General features: G+C 55.9%; 6 protein-coding genes across 6 annotated transcripts; 4 read left to right on the top strand and 2 right to left on the bottom strand.

Annotated features, from left to right (window-relative positions):
- Positions 1–942: 942 nt before the first annotated feature.
- Positions 943–1,185, top strand: SPSK_06805 (uncharacterized protein; the record flags this gene model as incomplete). The annotated part of the gene is made up of 1 exon (XM_016733498.1): positions 943–1,185. The coding sequence occupies one exon, from the start codon at positions 943–945 to the stop codon at positions 1,183–1,185; it is 243 nt and encodes an 80-aa protein (XP_016592209.1).
- Positions 1,186–3,020: 1,835 nt separating this feature from the next.
- On the bottom strand, positions 3,021–4,154 carry SPSK_06406 (uncharacterized protein; the record flags this gene model as incomplete). The annotated part of the gene is made up of 1 exon (XM_016733112.1): positions 3,021–4,154. One exon carries the CDS (start codon positions 4,152–4,154, stop codon positions 3,021–3,023), a length of 1,134 nt encoding a protein of 377 aa, XP_016592210.1.
- Positions 4,155–7,971: 3,817 nt separating this feature from the next.
- On the top strand, positions 7,972–9,634 carry SPSK_06187 (benzoate 4-monooxygenase cytochrome P450; the record flags this gene model as incomplete). Its single annotated transcript, XM_016732894.1, has 3 exons — positions 7,972–8,133; positions 8,199–8,373; positions 8,427–9,634. The coding sequence occupies 3 exons, from the start codon at positions 7,972–7,974 to the stop codon at positions 9,632–9,634; spliced, it is 1,545 nt and encodes a 514-aa protein (XP_016592211.1).
- A 334-nt stretch (positions 9,635–9,968) lies between these two features.
- Positions 9,969–11,604, bottom strand: SPSK_06199 (uncharacterized protein; the record flags this gene model as incomplete). The annotated part of the gene is made up of 3 exons (XM_016732906.1): positions 9,969–11,234; positions 11,311–11,394; positions 11,461–11,604. 3 exons carry the CDS (start codon positions 11,602–11,604, stop codon positions 9,969–9,971), a joined length of 1,494 nt encoding a protein of 497 aa, XP_016592212.1.
- A 1,871-nt stretch (positions 11,605–13,475) lies between these two features.
- On the top strand, positions 13,476–16,529 carry SPSK_05900 (uncharacterized protein; the record flags this gene model as incomplete). The annotated part of the gene is made up of 1 exon (XM_016732609.1): positions 13,476–16,529. The coding sequence occupies one exon, from the start codon at positions 13,476–13,478 to the stop codon at positions 16,527–16,529; it is 3,054 nt and encodes a 1,017-aa protein (XP_016592213.1).
- Positions 16,530–17,212: 683 nt separating this feature from the next.
- Positions 17,213–19,963, top strand: SPSK_05931 (DNA polymerase eta subunit; the record flags this gene model as incomplete). The annotated part of the gene is made up of 1 exon (XM_016732639.1): positions 17,213–19,963. One exon carries the CDS (start codon positions 17,213–17,215, stop codon positions 19,961–19,963), a length of 2,751 nt encoding a protein of 916 aa, XP_016592214.1.
- Between the last annotated feature and the right edge of the window lie 2,736 nt (positions 19,964–22,699).

Below are 22,699 nucleotides of genomic sequence, written 5' to 3' on the forward strand. Positions count from 1 at the left end.
ATCGTGGTTCCACAGCCGCAGTGCGCTAGACCAGAACTGTTTGCCTCAAGCGTCCCCCGTAGTTGTCCAAGTGGGCTCCTGTAAATCCGGGGTAACAGGGGTCACTTTGGCATCATCGATCTCGAAATCCATCGTCCTCAGGCTCTGAGCACAACCGCTGGTAATCACATAACCAGCCGAGTCCTTTTCGTAGGCGAGGATCTCCGCCTTATTCCAGTTTCCTTCGTTTTCGTCGCCTCAGCCACACGCAAGGCCCAATGAGGCGCCGAGGACCAAAGGCGTTTCTCGAAGGCACTCGAGGCGCTTTCGTTCTGACCAATGTGGCCGAGGCCATCGCCCTCTCCCTCTCTTCGTCTTTCTCCCAATGCGAACAAATTTCAGCGAATCGGAGTACCCCGATGCCGGATGCGTCACTGCCATTGGACAGTCACAGCCTGCCCGTTAGGTCTCGGTAACCCCATGCGCTAGTCAAAAGCAAAGAAAACAAAGCGCCAAAAGAACAAAGCCCACCAAATGTACCCCAGATTGTAGCCTTTCGTGACTCCCCATGGCCCTGCCACGCTGTCCCGCATCCAAGCCCCATATTTGTCAGACGGTCAGACTAGGCAGGGAGGAGTAAATAGGAATGTGGGAGTCGCTGCACCGCCCTGTTTCCTGGCGTCCGAGCCTAAAAAAAAATCCAAAACCGAGATTTTCATTCTTTCGCTTTCTTTTCTGACGCGAACGAAAACAAGAAAGCACGATTACAAAAACCTAGCACCCTATAAATACATCATCCACTCTCAACTCTTTTCATCTTCTCCATACATCCCACAAGACCTCAACTTGCATCTACTACACTTGCCTACAAACAACTTCTACGATCTCAACCACCTGGCTCGATCGAGTCGCGACAGACACCTTCTTACAACCGTCACCACCACTCGACCTCACCACCTAGCAATGGCCCGCAGCTTCAAGGCCCGCCAGAGCGGCGGCACCAACCCCCAGACACCTCCCAACTGGACCGACATGGTCCCCCACAAGTACTGCGGCGCCATGGATCTCGGCCGCGTCGGCAAGGACAACAAGGCACAAAAGTGCGCGGCGTGCTTGACCGTCAAGGCACACCTGGACGGGGCAAACGACCGCGCAACAAAGCGCCGGCGAGAAGAGAAGATGTCGTACGCGATGGGCTTTGACTAAAGGACGAGTCGAGCGAGAGACGCGAAGCGTCGACGCGAGAGTCGTTCATTAGCGATGGACTAATACTGCTTACATCGCCAACGACATCTCGCGGGCATTCTTGCGAGCATCCTTGCGAGCATCCTTGCGAACATCACCGCGAGCGTTGACCATCCAACGCATGCACATGGAATAATGAGAACCGCGTATACGGCGTTTGGGACATCTTTTTCATTTATCATTATCACGACACAACGGAACACGACATTCTCGATACCCTACAACTCGCGGAAACACATCACACCGCCACTCGTGGCTGCGCAACCAGCGACCCGAGACATTACAGAAACACACAAAAAACAGAGTTTTGCATTGTTTGACCGTTCTTTTCGCTTTGGGCACGGGAAGCCAGGGAGAATACGCATGGATACGAAACGTAGGCGCTGACCGCCTTTTTGCTTTTTGCTTTTTACATTTTGCTTCTTTTGCTTGGGTTACATTCTGCATGTGTCACGGCCAGGCTGCAGAGCGCGTGCCGCCGACTTGCATATAGAACTAGAAATACAGTTTTATCGACAGATACACTTTGTTTGCTCTCGTCAAAAATTTTGCTAAGTTCGAGTCAGTTTCCTCGCTCGTTTCTCTCGTGATAGATGTTCTCGTGATTGATGCTCTGGTGACGTGAGTTAGGCTGACAATAGTGGCGCCTGTCTTCTATGGGCACCCCTAACGCTACCAAAAGATGGTAGCTGTGCGATTAGTGCTAGGTAGAAATACAGGGCATAGCGCGCTGTGGAGTGGCACGGTAAGGCTGGTTACAGGGCAGCCACGCAAAACTCGTGATATGACGTCATGTTCCGAGCGGCTCTCTCAACGACATTGTTCTATGCTTGACTTGTATTCTGTAATAGAGTCAGTAATACATTTATATCGTACCCAAAACATAACAAGTCGCAGATCATTAGAATGGGCTTTTGAAAGTGCTTGTAGTCTCTCTATTGCCTCCACTCTATGCGTCCGTATCCTTACGGTAAGAGTCATGCAGGCTCGACACCGTCTGTTTACCACCCCTATTCATCAAATATTCAAAAGGTCAACATTGTTACATGTAAATGAATATGTTCTAAAGTCTACGATGTATCTGGCTACTACTGTCGTTTTCCATTAAATGAGTATGGACCTCAACAATCGTCGAGCCTTCTCTGTTTTACGAGAGCAAAGAGCCTCGAATCAACTCGTTTACAAATATTTGTTTTATTTGGCTTCGAATACCTCTCGTAGTACCATACCCCAACGCCCAAGAGGCCAATATCGTTTGTGCATTTACATCTTCATCGTCGCGTCCACTTGGGGTATCGAGATCTTCCCGCTCTAGCACCGTGCGCGCGCCCTGGCCATGAAAGTGTCGTTGCTAAAGCGGTTTGTCATCTTACGAAGTTGGGTTTTATTTTGCGTTTTCTCGTCCATTTGCTGCCTCGATACCTCGTTGCTTTCAACAGTGAGCTTAGTCAATAAACAAAAGATATACGAGCAATACTGAATAAAACACAAAAAGCGAGTTCTGCAGTATAAAATATTATAATAACATAATCTGAAAACAAATAAAACTTTGCAGCACAATGGTTGCACTTGCTGCGAAAACCCCAAGCGGTATCGTCGCTCCTTCCCTATCGTGGTATTGACTAGTCGTTCCTTCCTGATTTCCTGATTTCGCAGTAACTACCACGCCACGCCATAATGTAAACAAACCGCAACGCCTGCATCTCGTCTCCTTTGCCTATTTTCCCTCTCCGTATATTTTTTCCTTTTCTTTGGCTCTTCTTTTCCTGTATGTCCCATCCGGCGCATGCTCCCCTTTACATCAAAGGCCTCGACTTCGCTAGCGGAAAGGCAGATTGCTTCATCGCCGCGTCCAGCTGGCGCGCTCGGTACCGCTGCTGTCGCTTTTTGTACATATTTTCGGCCATGAAACATCCGATGCTGACGAGAATGACAACGAGGACCACGAGTCCAGCCACGATGCCCGCTACTTCCTGCGTGCTGAGCCCCGAGGCGTCGGTCACAAGCGCAGCCTCGCCGTTGTCGCTCGTATCGCTGCTGCCGGTTCTTGACGCTTCAGCACCAAGAGCCGTCCCAATCAAACTCGGATTGCTCGATACGGTGGCCTGGGTCGACGCCGGCGTGTTTGTTGCTGGCCGCGAGCTGACGGACCCGACATTCGTGGCGGAAGGTGCAAACGTCGACCCCGTGGGCACCTGGCTTGCGCCATTAACGGTCACTGTCACGAGGGTCACAACACCGCCAAAGCCGACGGAAACGGACACCGAGGTAAAGGGTCCGGATTGGCCAACACGTGGAAGCTCGGCCGAGCCGCCTGAAGACGGTGAGGAGGAAGAAGACGCCCCAAACAATGCGGGCACCTGAACCGCATTGGGGTGATTCGGCCAGTTGGCACAGCAGTTGGCCGTCGTGGACGAGCCAGCCGATCCACAGCACCACTGCGTCGTCTGGTTGGAGCCCCCGCACGGGGTCAAGGCCGCGTTGTCGCCCGTGACCGAGGAGCAAACATTGCGGAGACACCCTCCAGACCAGTCTGGTTGCGTGCACGAATCCCGGCTGAACAGTGCAGGCGTAGCCGCGCGGCCCGTCTGCGCGTCGGCGAGTTGCAGTTGGCAGAGACCGTTGGCGAGGCAGATGTCGGGCCCGGTGAACTCAAGCTGCTGTTGGCCGGACGCATTTTCGGTGAGTGCGCTGTCGTCACCATTGGTGGCTTGTCGTTCTTTGACTCGACTTGGTTGACGACCGAGATTGCAGCACATGCTCGCGCTGTTGCTGTTCGCGCCGCTCTGAAGGCACGGAACGACGCCCGGATCGGTCACTGGTGAGCCATCGAGGTTGAAACACTGTGCAGTGATGCCAGGCACCAGGCCTGACAGGACGAGGAGGGAGAGAAGGCGATAAGTTGCCAGAGACCTTGATATCGACTTCATAATGGTACGTGTTTGCTGTTTCTCGTCAGGACCGCAACTGTTGAAGCATGGCTTATTATTTCTCGTGTGAAGCGATACACAGCAAAACGACGTCGACTTGAGGTGAAAAGAAAGGGACTGATAATGGCGGACTTGCGGCGAACAAAAGAAATTCAGGCCACAGCAGAACATCGCTTGAATATGCTGCGTCCCAAGATTTGCATTTTCGAAGCACCCCGTACCCAGCATCGTCCTGAGAATATCATCTTCGTCGGAGAATTTCCATTTTACCATTCAACCTCCCGCCCAGGGGGCCTTTGAATTGTCAACTACAAAACCCACGTCCCGACTTCGACATGGACACTGGCGACGGGCTCCTACTGTCTCGACATCTCCTACACAACCTTTGGTTTATCCGGGTGATCGACACCGAGGTAAAATGGCAAGGTAGACAGCCGCATCACCAGCTTTCATGTTTCGGTGTCGGGAGGGGATGAACAACGCAGAGAGTCGTCGAGGGCAGATGGGAACAAATCGTCAAAGGTTAATTGTGTCCTCCAGATTATTGCCACTTGACCCCAGTTTTGATGTTCGTCTCATGTCACGATCAGCCGGAGGGGCTGGGCATGTTCGACATTCTGTCTCGCGCCTCTCCCGCGCACGAGCCCACACCCGAGCGTTTGTTCATACAGAGAGATGGCTGTTATCGCAAGGAGCGAGCGAGGTATGTTGTACTCATTACTCCTCTATATTTCTATCCACGAAGAACATGTTTCCGTTATTACCAATTTTGCCACGAACGGTTTCATGTCTTGGACCCAAGAGGATTTCATATTTCGAACGCGGACAACTTTCATGGCAAATTCTGATGCGACGATCAAACCTCACTTTTCCACGCTCTACACATGCATCTACCGACAAATAATGACGACGTTTCGAAAAGTAAAGTAAAATAAAACAATCGAAGAGGTTGAAAAAGCTGGTGGAAAATCAAAAACGCGACAAGACCATTTTACAAGCACCGCCACATCTTCTCAGCCACATCTCTATCAACTGCCACGACCGGAGTCTCGGACGGCCGCTCGCAAGGTCGGAACACTGCCGTCTCAGATAACGCACGGAAAGTGTTAACGGAGCCCTCTTTTCAGCATTTCCCAAATTGGTAACTATGTCTCGATTGTATCTTACCTGGTCTGCCTCCTAGGTGACAATCCTCCAACCTCTGGTGTCTCCTCACTAAAAAAGTGTCAGCACACCCCCAATGACGACACTAATGCAGTGCTTGGAGTGGGTAAAGGGACGTAGCTGCACCGTTACGGGTGCTTGTTGTGTGTCTTTTCTCCAGTATTCCGGAGTATCCTTGGCCAGGTCGGAGAAACCCTACGAGCCAGACGAGAGATTCTCCGCTCACAGCGAACGACTACCAAACATACACAACAAAGCGAATCAAGCCAGAATAAAAGAAGAAATCGGACTATCCATCGTTGGTGGCCATGATGGACGCAGGCATGGTTCGATTTAGAACATTGCTCTTAATGGCTGGCGCGCTGTGATAAGTCCTTGGCATGCATCTCAGACAGAAGGAGCATACACCATCGACCGCACCTTGAAGAGCGCGTTCGTTGTAACGGACGTGCCGTCGTTCCCATCCCCTTCCCGGTCCGCCGTTCAGCGCGTAATTGCCCGTTTACTGAGCGGAGCCTGTTCTTCCCCCCGGTATGTTCAACGTAATACAGTCGTAACCACCGTCAATCGGACGGCAATCTCCAATTCAAGGAACTTTAGAGCAGAGCACGGAAAACAAAAACCGGACTAACAAACACGCAAGTTGGGGCAATTCATAGGTAGTGAGTCTTTCTCTGATCTCACTTGCTTTTTTCGCACAAAAGCATCACATTTTTAACAGCTCACTATCCAGTTGAAGCGATTATGAATGCTTTGACACATCTGAAGACTTGAACAACACAGATACCCATGTCCACGTACTGGCTGGCTGATTCAAAGAGTAACAGCTTGCGCAGCCTTGTCGGCGGTAGACGACGTAGCTTCCTCTTCGTCACCAATCTTTTTCCTGGCACCGTTCGCCCAGGTAAACTGCTAGCCTATCCTCCAACTGCGTGCAACCTCACGCATAATCACTTACCATATAGTGCAAACGATATCAAGCTGACTGCTTTGTGTAATACACAAAGCGAATGAGGGATAGAAGGAAAGTTGACAGAGGTCGAATTTTGCAGAAGACACCCTGACAACAGCAGTAGAAAAACAAAGGTACGAACAAGAACAAACAAGGACCTGATCAGCTATGTACTGGTCGAAGGAAGAAGCATACAGATACGCATCTCGGCCCATGTCAAGCCGGAACAATGAATCAGTAGCGGAAGAGCATTTCGCGATGCTGTTCTGCATCTCTGCAGCGGACACAAGCAAGAAGACAAAAGAGAGGCAACAGATGTCCCGAAGGTATGTCATTGAGATGAAATACTAGACATCGAGACCTGATACAAAAGCAAGATGTGTGGAATGTACGCACACCCCTGCAGGAACTTGTGTCTGAGATAGCAAAAAAAGGTCTCGGGGACAAAAAAATATGGAGCTGACAACAGCCTCGCAGATAGATTCTCGCGGATCTCCAAAGCGGTCCAAGACCGTCTCCGGCCGTCCAGGTTGCCAATGAGATGGGGATTGCGATGTTAATTTACGACCAAGGTAGCCGTCTTCAAGCAACAAGTGAGATGCAAGACATCGACCGAGGGCCACGCTGAATGCACACAGTAAAACGACAAAAAAGGAACACGGCGCTGAAATTATCCTTGTCTCACACCCTGACACCCAAAAAGGGTCACAGGGATTTTCAATAATACCGCTCCTTGGGTTGTTCGTTGTGTTTGGCAGGTTGTACGAAGAAGCGGACGCACTTACATGACATTTAGTGCATGCGGGACGAGGGTAACGATTTCCCATCTACCAATGAGGTTAACGGTTTCCTCAGCACCGGCCCCGCAGCGTTGGCCAAGTGGTGGACGCCAGTGGTGCCCCGGACCTCAAATCGTGCAGCGATGGAGCAGGATGGAGCAGGACGGGGGCGATAGAGAAACGACGCTATGCGGTCCAGCCTCCATTTTCTGACAATTTTGGGGTGCTGTGACACTTTTTTTCTGGGCCAGCTTGAAAGCCATGTTCTTCTTGTTCCTTTTTGGCGCTTTTGTGACGCTCGCCGGCCGCTAGTCCGCGACCTAGCGTGCTGTCCCGATATCTTTTGGAGGGTGTGCAGACGAGTAAGTGGAGTTTTGTCGAGTGCATCTGTGGAGAGAGAAAGGGACGTCGAAAGAGGGACAAGCAACGACGAGTTACGACAGGTAACCTTATACTGAGTAGCTCCGGCACGCCCAGTACTGTCTGTGAGGTATCTCCAAGGAACGAGATGGTCAGATATGGGCTAAAGATGGGCAGCTAGGCCGAATGTTTGCCAGCCAGGAAGGCGAAGCTACAGGCCGAAGAAGGAGACGGCCACCATAGGTCGGCGTGTAAGAAGGACATAAAACCACGATTGTGCGCAGGGCTCCGAAGAGGGGAACATCAAAAGAATAAAAGACGGGGCTGCCTGTCATCTGTCTGTTTCTATCTCGTTTGTCTTAGGTCCTTTACAGTTGTTTGCTTTCTTTTCTTTTTTATTTCTCTTCCATTTCCCTCATCTTCGACCAGTGTTGAGGGCACTTACTATCACGACAAGTTGAAACACCAATATCACGATACCAAACTTCGGCGTATATTTACAGCACACAGTCATACACAGGACCACCAGACATAGCAGAATCCGCACAAACGACAGCCCATCATGGGTGCCATTCCTTTCGAGCTCATCCCGCAGTACCTGGGCGTGGTCAGCCTGGGTCTGGTGGCCGTTATCTCGCTCTACACGCTGTGGACAATCATTTATAACCTCTTTTTCCACCCGCTGTCGCGTTTCCCCGGCCCCTTTCTGGCCAAGATTTCCCCTGTGCGTCGTCTCCCATTTGATTTAATACCTGGAAACATCAGGAGAGCTTCGACTGACCCGCCCAGATCTACTCCATCTATGGTCTCTTCCGCGGCCGGTGGCCTTTTGACGTGCACCAGCTGCACCTCAAGTATGGCCCGATCCTGCGTCTGATGCCCAACGAGCTGTCTTTTATCGACCCCGAGGCCTGGCGCGACATCTACGGCCATCGCCAAGGCCACCCACAGTTCCACAAGGATCGTACGTCGTCTGTGTCCCTGTCCCTTTTAATTTTGTTCCCGCTAACAACATAGCCATCCATGTCGGCTCCGTCCAGGACATCCCCGGCTCAACTACGCTCACAATGGCCGACGACGCCAACCACAGCCGCCAGCGCCGCACCCTCGCGCACGCCTTCAGCCAAAAGGCGCTGCTCGAGCAGGAGAGCATCATCCGCGGCTACGTGGACCTGTTCATCGAAAAGCTCACGCCGTTCAGCAAGTCGGGCGAGCGCATCAACATGTGCGACTGGTTCAACTTCACCACCTTTGACATCATCGGCGACATGGCCTTTGGCGAGCCCTTTGGCTGCCTGCGCGACGGCGTCTTCCACGCCTGGGTCTCGCTCATCACGCAGACGATCAAGGCCGGCGCGTTTGAGCAGGCGACCCGCCGCATGGCCACCACCGGCAGCCTCCTGCAGACGTTCCTCGTGCGCCTGATTCCCAGCGACCTGCGCCGCAAGCGCTTCGAGCACCTGGAGCTCAGCAAGGAGAAGTGCCTCAAGCGCATCGAGGAGGGCCTCCGCCGCGAGCACCACGACTTCCTGTACTACATTTTGCGTGCCAACGAGAAGGGCGGCGTCCGCCAGGACGAGATAATCCTCAACAGCGCCCTGTTTATCGTCGCCGGCTCCGAGACGACGGCGTCGCTGCTGGCAGGCCTGACCATGTGGCTGATGCGCACGCCGCACGCGTACAAGCGCCTGACGGAGGAGATCCGTACGCGCTTCCCGACGGCCGAGAAGATGAACTTTACCGACCTGCAGGAGTGCGCGTACATGAACGCCTGCATCGACGAGGCCCTGCGCATCTTCCCGCCCATCCCCACGGGCCTGACCCGCACCGTGCCCGAGGGCGGCGACACCGTGGCCGGCGAGATGCTGCCGGGCGGGACGACGGTGTCGGTGTACTCGTGGGCGGCCACGCACTCGCCGCGCAATTTCCAGCGCCCCGACGAGTTCATCCCCGAGCGCTGGTTCGACCCGGCGTTTGCCAACGAGAACAAGGACGCCAGCCAGCCCTTCTCGCTGGGCCCGCGCGGCTGCATCGGCCGGCACCTGACGTTCCTGGAGCTGCGCCTGATCCTGGCCAACCTGCTGTGGCACTTTGACCTCGAGCGCGCGGACAAGAACGAGGCCGTCGACATCTGGGACATTGCGGGCGACCTCAAGCACGTCAAGGCCTTCAACACGTGGAACAAGCCGCCGCTGTGGACCAAGCTGACGCCGGTGAAGCGCTGAGACGTGTGAGTGAGTGTGAGCGGGAGGGAGAGAAATGAGGATGTGCGGAGAATTACGGTGCGAAGACAAGTCACGACATAGCCCTCGGCGTCATTACAAAAGGCCATGAGGAGACGGAGAACGAAAGTGGTAGCAGCGGCGGAGGAAAGTCACAGGCGGCCACAAAAAGGCCTGGATCTGGATCTGAACAAGATGAAGTGAAACATGTACAATGAAGAACAAAGAATAAATCAGATTGAGAAGCTCAAGTGTAGTAAATAGGATGAGTACATTCAAAGTTCCATAATAGAGGCAATAGAACCGATACATCCACCGCATCGCCATCAACTCCTACCTACTTGGACAGCCGGAAGAGAGGCCCTTTGCTGCGGATCTGCTCCCCCTTCCAGATAAAGGGCCCCATGAGCAGCGGAAACAGCGCCAGCGGGATGACGGCGTAGACGATGTAGGGCGTGCGGGCGCCGGCCGAGGCGATCCAGCCGGGCGTGTAAAAGGGCGGGTGGAAACACATGAGATTGAAAAAGAACTGGAAGACAATGGCGACCTCGGCGGCCTGGTCCGGGTAGCAGTCGGTCATGTACGTCATGACGACGGTGACGATGATTTCCTGGCCAAAGACGAAGAGGATCATGCCGGCCAGGGGCGACGCCCAGTCGCCGGGGGCGCTGCCCTGCAGCTGGATGCCGTACACCAGGAGGCCGCCGACGATGGCGACGAGGCCGGTGACGTTGAGGACCAACAGCGTCTCGGGCCGCCAGCCGTGTTCCTTTTTGAGCGCGCGCTTGACCAGCAGGTCGCACAGGGGGCCGGCGAGCAGTTCGCCGGAAAAGGCGCCGATGAGGCCGGAGAGGAAGCAGTAGCCGACCTGGGCGGTGGTGAAGTGGAAGCGGCTGGTGACGCCGAAGTTGAGGGTGAAGCCGGCCGTGTTGGCGACCTCGGTCATGACGGCCGTCGACACCCAGAACGACGGGACCACGACGGCCGGGTAGACGAACATGGCATAGGGGCGGCGGAACGTCTGCAGCCACGACTCGGCCGTCGGGTTGGTCGGCGTGCGGAACCCGAAACGGCGCGCCACGCTCTGGGGTTGGCGACGGTGGCCGCCGCGCTCGTAAATCGTCTCGGGCACCAGACAAAACTGGGCCGTCAGCTGCACGGCATAGGTAATGGCCGACACGTACATGGACCAGCGCCAGCCCAGCGCGGGGTTCTGCTGGATGGCGCCGCCGGCCACGCCGCCGACGTACGGCGCCACGACCAGCAGGATGGAATTGACGCCCATGCGCGAGCCCTTTTCGTGCAAAAAGAACATGTCCGAGATGGCGGCGGGGCCGATGCACAGGCCGGCGCTGCCGCCGAAGCCCATGACCATGCGGCACCCCAGGGCCTGGGCGTACGACTCGCTGCGGGCGACGCCAATGGCGGCGACGAGGGCAATGACTTGGCTCGCGAGCAGCACAGGACGGCGGCCGACGCGGTGGCTCAGGGGGATCCAGAAGAAGGGGGCGATGGCGTAGAGGATGGACGGGGCCGAGCCGATGTAGGTGGCCTTGGAGGCGGCGGTATGGAACTGGGCGGCCAGCGAATGGGCGCCGGGGGCCTACACCAAATGCAGCAGAGTGAGAAAGGGAGTTGTGCATATGGGAAGCTGGACGATGGGGGGCCCGACAACTGACAATCAATGTGGCCGAGAACTTGACGAGCAGCGACTCGAGGGCCAGGACGAACATGGCGGCGTGCTTTTTGGCAAAGCTCCAGTTCTGCATCGTGGGGCGTCAGCATGTTGTTCTGGTTCCTCGCCATGGTCGATTGTATTGCGTGCTTACCAAAGGATCCTCGGGGTCGTCACTCGGCTGGGGCACGAGCACGATGCCATGCTTGTTGCACTTGAGCGGCGGGCCGTCTGTCTTGTCCGACGACGACGGGTGGTGGCCCGCCGCGTCGACAGTGACGCCGTGTTTGGTGTCCATGGCGGTTGAGGTAGAGTAAACAAAGGGGGGATAAACACAAGACAGCAAAAAAAGATAAAATGGTAGAAGAAAGAGGAGCGACAACAGCCAAAAGAAAGAGTCGTCAGAACCATAGGCGCACATCCCAATGAAGATAGACGGCAGGAGTGCATGTCCATGTTATATCCTCGCCATTCCGCGGTCGCAGCCGCATCGACAGTATGACAGCCGACAGATATCACGAGGTCAGTGTTAGAGATCCTGTATCTCCGTACGTGGCATGCCATGCATGTATTGTACACTCCCCAGCTCTGATAGCGGACCGGGCAGCGCTCATACCGCAGCTTGGTTACAGTTCCGAAGTTGCATAATATTGTCGAGGGAGGAAGACAAGCACAGACTATGGGGTATGCATGGGTGCAAGAAGAGAATGCAAGACACCCACTAACACGACTCGACTCGATTCAACTCGACAACACGACTCAATGGCAGTCAAACGCATTCGAGCCCCCCCCCCCCACAAATCCAATCCAGCTTGGCCCGTGTGGTTGTAGAGCTATCCCTCGTCTTGGCACTGGAGAGGGGAGATGGAAACTGGAACGACGCAATGGTGGCGGCCTGCATTCAAGCCGCAATGAGGAGTGAGGAGTATCATCCAGGGACGACTACCACGTAGCGTGGACGACCATAACCTCCACTGATAAGCTTCCGGCGACTTTGGCATGTCTTGACAAGCCTCTGAAAAGGGGAACGCGATAAAAGGGACGGTGGAATAGGAAGAACGGACCTAAAAGAGGAAGAAAAATGAAAAAAAGAAGAAAGAAAATTAAAAAAAAAAAAAAAAAAAGAAAGAAAGAAAGATAAAAGAGGACGTCTGCAGACAGAGATAAAGCCGTGGACATCGACGTCGACGCAACGGAGACTAAAATCAAACGAAGTCCTCGGACTGTGACTGTGGACATTGAATTTAATGGAGACCATTTACATGTCGTTCCAGTTGATTATCTTCATGTTCTCTCTCTCTCTCTCCTCTTATTTTGTGTTCTTCCTCCTTGCTCCTGCCCCGAGGCTGCGTCGACTTTGCTGCGATGGACTTGCCTGCTACTAACAGCCTTCCCACTGTAACTTCGGGTTGAGCAGTAATTTACACAGTACACCTACCAGACAGCCCTTTGGCAAGCTCGTTGTGCCGTCAGACAGCTACAAGGCCCTGGAACCTGGCAGGCAAGCTAGCCTCCTCTCCTCCTACTTCGCCTGTTAGCCCGTCCTTAGCCTTATCAGTCACAGGCTCGACCAACCGCTGGTCGCGTGGGCCTTCCAGCGTTATCCCCACTCTACTTACCAGACTCGCTCTTGCCCTCTCTGGGATGGATCGCGGGTTGCATGCTTGCCGCCCCCAGATTTTCTCGTTCCAGTCATGTCTTTCGAGCATGCTCTGCAACTACCATGTCAACGTTGCTCCTTTGTCTCTCGACAACCACCAACCATGACAATGCGTCGTCACTCCATCTCCACGGACCCTCCAGCCACAGTGGTGGCCACGAGATGCCCTCCCGGCCCAGACCAAAGATAGGGAACAATGTCAAGTCCGAGTGGTCGAAATATTGGGGACTGAAAACTCACAAACGATCCGTCGTTTGAGGAACCCTTCTTGTCTGCTCTCCCTTGTCTGCTACCTGCTGCTCTCACGCTCTGCTTGTCATTCCGGGGGATTCCCTGAGACCCTCTGACGGCAGTCTTTGTATCCACCCCGTTTGGACGGACCTGTGACGTGTGAATTGTGGATGACGCCGACATCACGACATCACAGCAGCACAGCATCACAACATCACTTCTTCTCCTCTCCCAACATTGCCTTCGACAGGAGCCTTGTCCCCCCGTCGCTCCCCTCCATGGCCCCAAAAAGCAGGCGTGTGCCACAGGAGCTGCGGCAGCGCACCGAAAAGAGCTGTGACCGCTGCAAGTCGCGCAAACAGAAATGCGGCATGCTGCCAGGGAAGGACAAGTGTGCCCACTGCACCAAGTATGGCTACAAGTGTCTCGTCACCAAGCCGCGCAAGCAGCGTCTGTACGGCAGCGTCGAGGCCCACACCGAACGGCTGATGCTGCTCGAGGGGCTCGTCAAGCATTTTGTGCCCGACGCCAATCTCACCAGCACGGACGGCCTGAGGGAGCTGACGCGCAGTCTGGGTGTACCTCTCTTGCCCGGGATGGCGTTAACCAGTCCACACGCAAACACAAACACAAATATAAACGCACACTCGCAGCGTGCTGAGAGCGGACAGGCGCCCGCCGACGACGACACCGACAACGACGGCGTAGCCGACCCCTCTTGTACATCTGCTGCCTCCTCCATCCTCGTCAAGGCCAAACGGGACAACGAGATGCTCGTGCTCGACCTGCAGGGCCAGGGCCAGTACATCGGCCAGGCGAGCTCCTTTTTCTTCCAGGTGCGTCTCCGCGACGCTCTCGAAACCTGGATCGGCCGCGACGACCATCAGAGCAGCGCCAGCTCGCCCTCGAGCAGCGCCGGCACACCTGGCCGCATGCTTCTCTTTGGGCCCAACCCGGCCGACGACAGCCGGCGCGCCAGTTTGGGCCACCGCAGCTACCCTGGTGTCGATGCCCTCACGGTGTGCGTCCCACAATCTCTCGCCGACCTGCTGCCCGGCCGCCCGCCCGCTGAACGCTGGTCCGTCACGCAGCTGCTTGTGCGCACCTTTTTTGATCGCGTCAACAGCGATTTCCCCGTCCTGCACGAGGCCACCTTTCTGGAGCAGCTGGGCGCCTGGTCCCGCCATCCGCACGAGACCGACCAGGCCTGGGTCTGTACGCTGTTGTGCGTGCTGATGCTTGCCTGGCGGCTGGTGGCGCCCACGTCCGTCGCCACATCCATGCCAGAGACCATGCCGGAACTGGCATCTGCACCCCCATCCCCGACCGTCGAGCTACACTACCTCCAGGAGACCCGCTGGTGGCACCAGGCCCAAGCCCTCCTGCCCAAAGTCTTGTTCACCTCCAGCATGGCCTCTGTCCAGGCCCTCATGCTCACCGCCCTCCACCTCCACAACAACAACTCCCGTGACGTCTGCTGGACGCTGACGGGCGCCGCTGTGCGTATTGCGTTTGCCATTGGCCTGCACCGCGACGACGTCGTCGAGCCGGCCGAGCATGCATCGGCAGCAGCGGCATCGCCCACTGCCACTGCAACTGCCACGTCCACAACCACCCCCGTCGCCCGCGAGCTGCGCAAGCGCGTCTGGTGGACGCTCTACGCGTTCGAGCAGCTGCAGGTCTCGTCCCACGACCGGCCCAGCGCCATTGATTGCACAAAGCACTTGCTGGCTGGCGCGCCCCGCGAGACCATCCTCGGCATGGGCGCCCACAACCCGCCCGAGTATGTCGTGTGGTCCAACCGCCTCGTCACCTTGCTGGGCGCGGCTTGCCGCAGCCTGCCGCCGGAGGCTGCCGATTGTGGGAGGGACAAGAAGAACCGCCACCCTCGCGTCCAACTCGGCATCTTGTCGCCCGCGGCCGGCCTCCTGCGCGACCTCGACCGCTGGCAAGCCACCTTGCCGCGCCACCTCTCAGCCGACCTCATCGGTGCCATGCCCCCCTCCTTCCAGCGGCCACTCTTGCTTCTGCACGTCCAGTACAACCACGTCTCCGCCCTCGTGTCGCGGCATGCCCTGCTGGCGCGCTTTGCCGCTGTATCCAAGCGTGTGCCGCTGGCCGAGCCCGTCCGTATCATGGCCGATGTCTGTGTACAGGCAGGTCGCCTGTCGTGCGATTTGCTGCTGCAACTGGATGCCGTGGGTTGTTTCAACGCCTTGACCTGGATGGATGTGTACTATTTGTACTCGTCGGTGTTGATCGTCGTGTTGGCGTTTGTTTGTGAGGAGGCAGACGGCAGCCAGCCGACGGCGCGTCAAACAAAAGAGACGGCATCGACGACTACCTCGACTGCACCGCCACCAACAGCATCGGACCTCCGCCAACTGCTCGGCCGCTGCAAGACTCTCGCCGCCAAGCACCTCGCTAACCCCGTCGTCCCCGGCACCATGCGCCGCTGGCTGACCGTCGTGGGCGAGCTCGACGCCATGGCCAGCCACTTTGCCAGACAGAGGGGCTCCGCCAACGGGGATGGCCGTGTTCCAACGCAACAGGGACACCCCGACGTGTCTGCCACGGGCGATGCCCTGCCGAACCCTCCTCTTATGACGCCCTCGCCTGACAGCAACAGCGGCGGCGGCGGCAACACCTCGGACAATGACGTCGAAGAAGTCCCGCGGCCCGTCTATGAAAAACACGAAAGCGACTACAGCGCAAACAATCGACGCAGCGCGCGGCATCGACCGCGGCAAACGACGCGGTCACAGCACACCGACCGCCACAGCAGCTCCCACAACCGCCGCAGTGGCCGTATCAACAGCAACAACAACAACAGCAGCAGCAGCAGCAACAACCACAACCCCAACCACAACCACAACCACAACATGCGCTACCCCCAGGCCGCCCTCCTGTCCCAACCACTGTCCTTGGCGGGCGACGCCGACTACGCCAGTCGCCAGTTGATGATGATTGCCACTTCGTCGCACCACCATGCTATGGGCCCCATGGACCCCATGGACCCCATGGACGCCGTCGACACCTTGGACACGGTCAACACCATCAACACGCTCGACACCATGGGTATGCCCCTGGACCTGCCCGCCGCCGCCGACAGCACCGCCACGTACTTCTCGCACGCGGACGGGAGCACAGCGGCTGCCACGGCTGCCACGGCTGCCACCACAGCCCTGCTGGACGGCGCCGCCACGGACGACTACGGACCCTTCCAGACGGCCGCCGATGCCGCGGCCGAAACCGGCTTGTGGCACGAGATGCACTGGGAGGGCATTAGTGATTTGCTGTTGGGTGTCGACCCCCGCTCCTGGGGGGCGTAAGCAATATATGTTACGTGTGTCGGGGCTATGGCTTTCTAAGGCTTCAGTGCGACTTGAGAGTTCTTAAAACAATGTGATCAGCAATGGAATGCGGCAAGAATTGGATATTGGGCCACTTGTAACGGTATATGGTTATGTAGCATAGAGAGAAACAATGTAGATATATATCCAATTTGATGACATTCTATCTGGCTGTAATGATAAAAGATTGTCAATGCGATTTCCTAACCATTACAACTGACAATTGAAAAGAAATTGGTGTTTTTTGAGTGATAGTACATATATTGTTTTTTTTAAAAACAAATAAAAAATAAAAATAACAAAAAAAAAAAAAAAATCTAATACGATTTGAAAGTCGCATAAAATTCGATGAGATACCACATACCTTTCTTTATCCAATTCGACAATACGTCGCAGATGCCACGAGAAAGCGTCGCAATGTCTTCATCCGTATGCCAGTGGAGGTCTTCATTTAAAGGTGTCACGGGACGGCGCGGTATAACCCCACTGAAAGCCTGCCTAAAAAACGCGGGGAGGGTCTCAGTAACGCGCCTTCCGTCACCAGAGAGCGCCCTCAAAGCACGTCTTTTCGACATATGCATTGAGACAATTTTCTGCTCTTTGACCATTGACCCCATCTGCACCAGCATCACCTATGTATTTCCTCTCCCCCTCGACTCCCCATGTCTCCGCCCGGACCGTCGCTGGCGCAGACGCCAGCCTCGCCTCGTCCAGACGACGCGACGGTGGACTCCTCTCGCCTTGACGTCCACGATGGTGACGACATCGCTTTGGCCTCCCACAACGGAAACAACGCTGCCGCAGGGACAGCTCCCATGAAGCAGACCTCTCGCTTCACCTACCGCCAGCTCGCCGACCTCGCCGCGGCCGCACCGGCCTGCCCCCTCCGCGTCGTCGCCCACATCGACCTCGATGCCTACTACGCGCAGTGCGAGATGCGCCGCCTCGGCACCGCCGACGACACGCCGCTCGTCGTCCAGCAATGGCGCAGCATCATCGCCGTCAACTACCCGGCCCGCACCTTTGGCATCAGCCGCATGATCAGCGCCGCCGAGGCCAAGCGCCTCTGTCCGGACCTCGTCCTGCAGCATGTGCCCACCTGGAAAGAAGGCTTGACCGAGTGGGCGTACCACGACGACGCCTACAAAGACATGGCCCACCACAAGGTTTCGCTCGAGCCCTACCGTATCCGCTCGCGCGAGATCCTGGCCACCATCAAGGAGAGCCTGCCCGGTGTCGGTGCCCAGGGCTGCAAGCTCGAAAAAGCTGGCATCGACGAGGTCTTTGTCGATCTGTCGTCCTATGTGCACGAGCTGCTCGTGCACCGGCTCTATCTGGACGTGCTCGCCGACTACCGTGAACACCACCATAACCAGCCAGGCGCACTGCTTCCTCTGCCGCCCGTGACCGAAGCCGATCTGGACTGGGCGGCCACGGGCAGCGACGTCATTGACGACAAGGACAAAAAGGACAGAAAGGACAAAAACGGCCAGGTTGACAACGAGGCGGACGAGGCCGGCGACAGCACCACCAACAGCGATGGGGTCGTCGACTGGGACGATGTGGTCATGCTCGAGGGCGCCCGCATTGTCCGCGCCGTGCGCCGGAACCTCTACGACAAGCTGCAGTTCCGCTGCTCCGCCGGCATCGCCTCCAACAAGATGCTCAGCAAACTCGGCTCCAGCCAGCACAAGCCCGACAAGCAGACCGTCCTGCGACCCCGCGCCGTCGCGGCCTTTCTGGACGGGCTCCCGTCCGTCACCAAGCTGCGCGGCCTCGGCGGCAAAATGGGCGCCCGTGTCGTCGCTGCCTTTGACACCGAGTCGATTGCCGAGCTGCGCACGCTCTCCGTCGCGCAGATGCAGGCCAAGCTCAACGACCAGGAGGCCGGGTTTCACATCCACAGCATGGTCCACGGCATCGACACGAGCGAGGTCTCCGCGCGCACCGACATTAAGTCGATTATTTCGGCCAAGTCGTTGCAGCCCCCGCTCCAGACCATGGACCAGGCCCTGCGCTGGCTGCGCGTCTTCGCCGCCGAGCTCAAGTGCCGCCTGTTGGACGAGAAACTGTCCTTGGCGCTGCTGGCCGCCGTGACGGTCAGCGCACAGGGGGCTGGCGGCGGCGATGGACAGGACGAGCCAAGTGGGCACGGCGACAACCCTCGCCCTCCTCCTCCACCCGCAACCCATACGACTGCCCACCAACAGCACGTCCAGCGGCTACGCCTTCCGCAGACCATTCGTCTGCACTACGGGGACGCCAGAAACGGCCACCACTGGCGCTCGCGGCAGACCCGGATCCCGCGGGACGGCGCGCCCCTCGACGAAGAGAAAATGCTCAAGCTCAGCACGCAGCTGCTCGAGCAGGCGCAGCGCGCCGGCGAGCTGTGGCCGTGTGCCCATCTTGCCATTAGCATGGACGGCTTTGATGAGCCAGTCAAGAACAACAAGAGCATCGAGTCGTTTTTCCAGAAAACGGCCACAAACGCCCACCCTACATCGGCAACACCCGGGACAATGTCGAGCCATAATGATGATTGTGCGGGTGGAGAAGACAATCAAGACAATCAAGACAAAGACGACCAAGACAAAGACGATCTAGATGGCAATCTTCGTGACCTCGACGCCGTTGATGCGCTTGACGCCCTTGATGAGCCGCTGGTCAAGCGGCGGCGGACGGACCACGGCGCAGCAGAGACAGCAGCCCTACCTCTGCTGTCAAAAGCAGGGGACGCGAGGCAGTACACAGCGACTGACAAACACGGCAAACAAGGCAAGCATGGAAAGCAAGGGAGAGCAGAGCGTACGAGCAACATTGACGAACGACCGCGAGCCACGTCGTCCAGCAGCGCCCGACGAAGTAACGCGGCCGCAGACGCAGGACCATCGAGTGTATCCACTTTCTTCCAGCCCAAAACCGACGGTGCGCCGAGAACTGGTCATGGAAACGGACACGACACGAGCAGCGGCCCATTTGCATGCGGCCAGTGCAGCACGTCGTTTCCGTCGGCCGTCCTGCTGCAGGAGCATGATGACTGGCACGTCGCCCGCGCGCTACACGCACGAGAGACGGCGACGACGACAACGACACAAGCGACGGGAGCAACGACAACAGCACCAACAACCGCCACTCGTCGGCGGGGGCCTGCCAAACGCGGGACGCCGACGACTCCGGCCCACTCCATCTCGTCTTTTTTTCAAAACCAAGTGAGATCGCCGACCAAAAAGGACAGTGGCGGCAGCGATGGCGGCAACAATGGCAACAACGGCGGCGACAAAAACGGAGCGTCAGCGTCGGATGCGAGCCCAAGATCACTGACCTGCCATCGCTGTGGAGCTGCATTGGACCATCCAGACGACCTGCAGGTGCACCAAGACTGGCACTTTGCCAAAGACCTCGAGACTGGATAAGGAAAGAGACGACGGAGACGAGAAAAACAGACAAATAAACATAAAAGTGGAAACGGAAACGATAACGGAAGAATTGCCGCGCAAAATCCATGTCGACAGGCACAACACAAGCACAAGGGAAATGCACAGCAAGAAAACAAAACGATTGAGCGGTGTGCAAAATATGAAGAGTACTGCATATCAGGCAGGCATGTAGTGAGCTATGCATACCGCCGCCTTTGTCGTGACCAATTGGTGCCATCTCTACGACGTACTCTGGACATGTACGCACTGGTCGGCACCTGGTATCTCTATTTGGTGCCAGCTCTCGGGCCGGCCCTTTTTGGAGTTGACTTTTTCTTCGCCTTTATCTACCTTTTTGAGTCGAGTCCAACTTTGCGGATTTCGACATCTCAAATTTTGTCGGCATGCCGACCTACAGAGACGACACTGGAGTGCCGACCTTGACGACAAATTGGAGAGCATCGGCATGCCGACGTTGAGGGAAAACAACCGAATTTCTCGGCAAGCTGAGATGAAGAAGACGACCAATGGTCGGCATGCCGATATCAACGAGGAAGGGCTATAGTGGCAAGTTGACGTCCAGAACAGTCAGGACAATCTTCTTGCCGACCGACCTCAACAAAAGTCGAACCATTCGGCAAGCCGACATCGACATGTAGACATATCTCGGCAAGCCGACTTCCAAAAGAGTCATGAAAATCGGCTTGCTGGCCCCAAAGAAGCAACATAACCCGGCAAGCCGACTTCTAGAATCGTCAAGAAATCGGCTTGTAGCCTTCAAAGCAAGCCAAACCTTTCAGAAAAGGGTATCTCGGCAAGCCGACTGCCAGATTGGTCTAGACTATCGGCTTGCCGACTTCAATACGAATCGAACTCTCGGCATGCCAAGCAAGATAACTCGGCCCGTCGACTTGGACGAAAGGCAAACCATCTCTGTTTGCCGTCCCAGTCCAAAAGCTGATATCCGTGAGACCATGAGAAGCAGGAGACCGGCATGCCGATGTCAAGGCAAACGAAAGTTGTAGATAAGTACTGTCGGCATGCCGAGTCAACAAAGAGGAGACATTGCATATAGGCATACCGACCTCGACAAATATGGTTCGGTCGGGATCCTCGATTTGCGCGAGGGCCAACGGACCTCGAAAACTCTCGGCCCGGAGGCTCGTATTGTACATCAATGGAAAGAGCAACGAATAAAAAAAAAACAAAAAGGAGCAAAACTACGAAGAAGGGGTTTGAATCTGACTGTGTAAATACAGTATATAAACTGTGAATATACTGTAGACAGCCAGTTCATGGCTGCATATTATTACATTGCTAGACTGCACTCTTCTTTGCGGCCCAACCTTTGCGGCCCAACCCAACGAATTTGAATGCTACCAGACAGACACGACAGAAACCGAGACCCGTCGGGCTGCCCATTGTTTCGAGAGATGTGCAGATGGACACCTGACACGCTTTCTTCGGATTCCAAGACTACGGAGTATGTGATTTTTTTGGTCTTGGCCTATTGGGACCCGTTTCGAGGTCCCATCATGCACGCTCCACCGACAGTAGAAACTGGACCGACGTACGAATGCATTCGTAAGATAGTTCCCATGCCCAAGACGACAGCAAAAACAATAGGGTGTCTGGGCGTGTAGGGCTCCCTTTTGCCACACGTTCTGGTGGATACCGGCTGTCAGGAAGGCAGCTAGGAAGCGGCAAGTGGAAAGAGCCGCCTGCGCCAAAACGACTGGTAGGTAATTTACAATGGACGAACAGGACGGAGACACATCACTGTGGCGGATTTTGAAAGCAGGGCGGCCAGACCGAGAACCTACCATATAAAACAGACGCTGCCGCACTCGAGTCAGATGCGTTGTTTTGTGCTGAAATCGGATGCACAAGAAGCTATTTAGACTGTTTGCTGTCTCCCATTGTCCCGTTACTCGCCTCTTCGGTGCCTCTTTTCCTTGTCTGTTTCACTGCTCTGAGTTGTTGGATTGCACGCAGAGCTTGGGCAGCCCATAGGAAAGCAGGGGTGTCTGATAGGCACCGCAGGATGTCAGCGGTGACAAAGAAACAAGAAAAAACGAGCAACATCTGCCCTTTTTCGCCTCTTTTGTGTGCCCCAGTGCAACCTGCAGCCAGCCTTTTGGGGCAGCGTGTCTTGGAGTTGTGGTCTTTGATCTGTCGGTCAGCTTGTGCATCTCTGCATCGGTGGCAGTGTACTTTACAATGTATGTTGTCTTGTTTTCAAATGCTGCTTTACTACGTACTTTCTTTGTAATTCGTCGCCAGTGTCACCGCCACAGCATCCCTGCTGCTCTGGCCAATGGTACGACTGCAATAGCCACGACTGCCAAAGGATCGCTACCTTCCACTTTAGCTCGGTCAGCCTTTTCGGTTGCCGTTTTACAGACGCAACAGGCCCACGCAAACCTGTGAGGCCAGGCTGCCTTCCCCACCAGGCTCTGTCGCAGCACCATTTTGTGAGGGGCAGGCAGACCTGCCGTTGCGCTTTCCCTCTTTGCCTCTTTTCGTCGTCGGTGTCTTTGTCCTCCCATGTTGGGAAGCGACGTCCCATCTTGCGACCGATCGCTCCTTTCGACCCAGAAAGGAGCTCTGCACCTTCTCCTTCCACGTTGTAAACAATCCCCCTTTTTGACTTCCGTCCCTTTTTGCTTTTTGCTCTACCATCACCACATATTGGCTTTTCTGTCGCAGCTCGAGTCAGCTTCAGTCCAACCG

The sequence above is a fragment of the Sporothrix schenckii genome (genome assembly GCF_000961545.1).
Source record: "Sporothrix schenckii 1099-18 chromosome Unknown Cont38, whole genome shotgun sequence".
Taxonomy (NCBI): Eukaryota; Fungi; Ascomycota; class Sordariomycetes; order Ophiostomatales; family Ophiostomataceae; genus Sporothrix; species Sporothrix schenckii.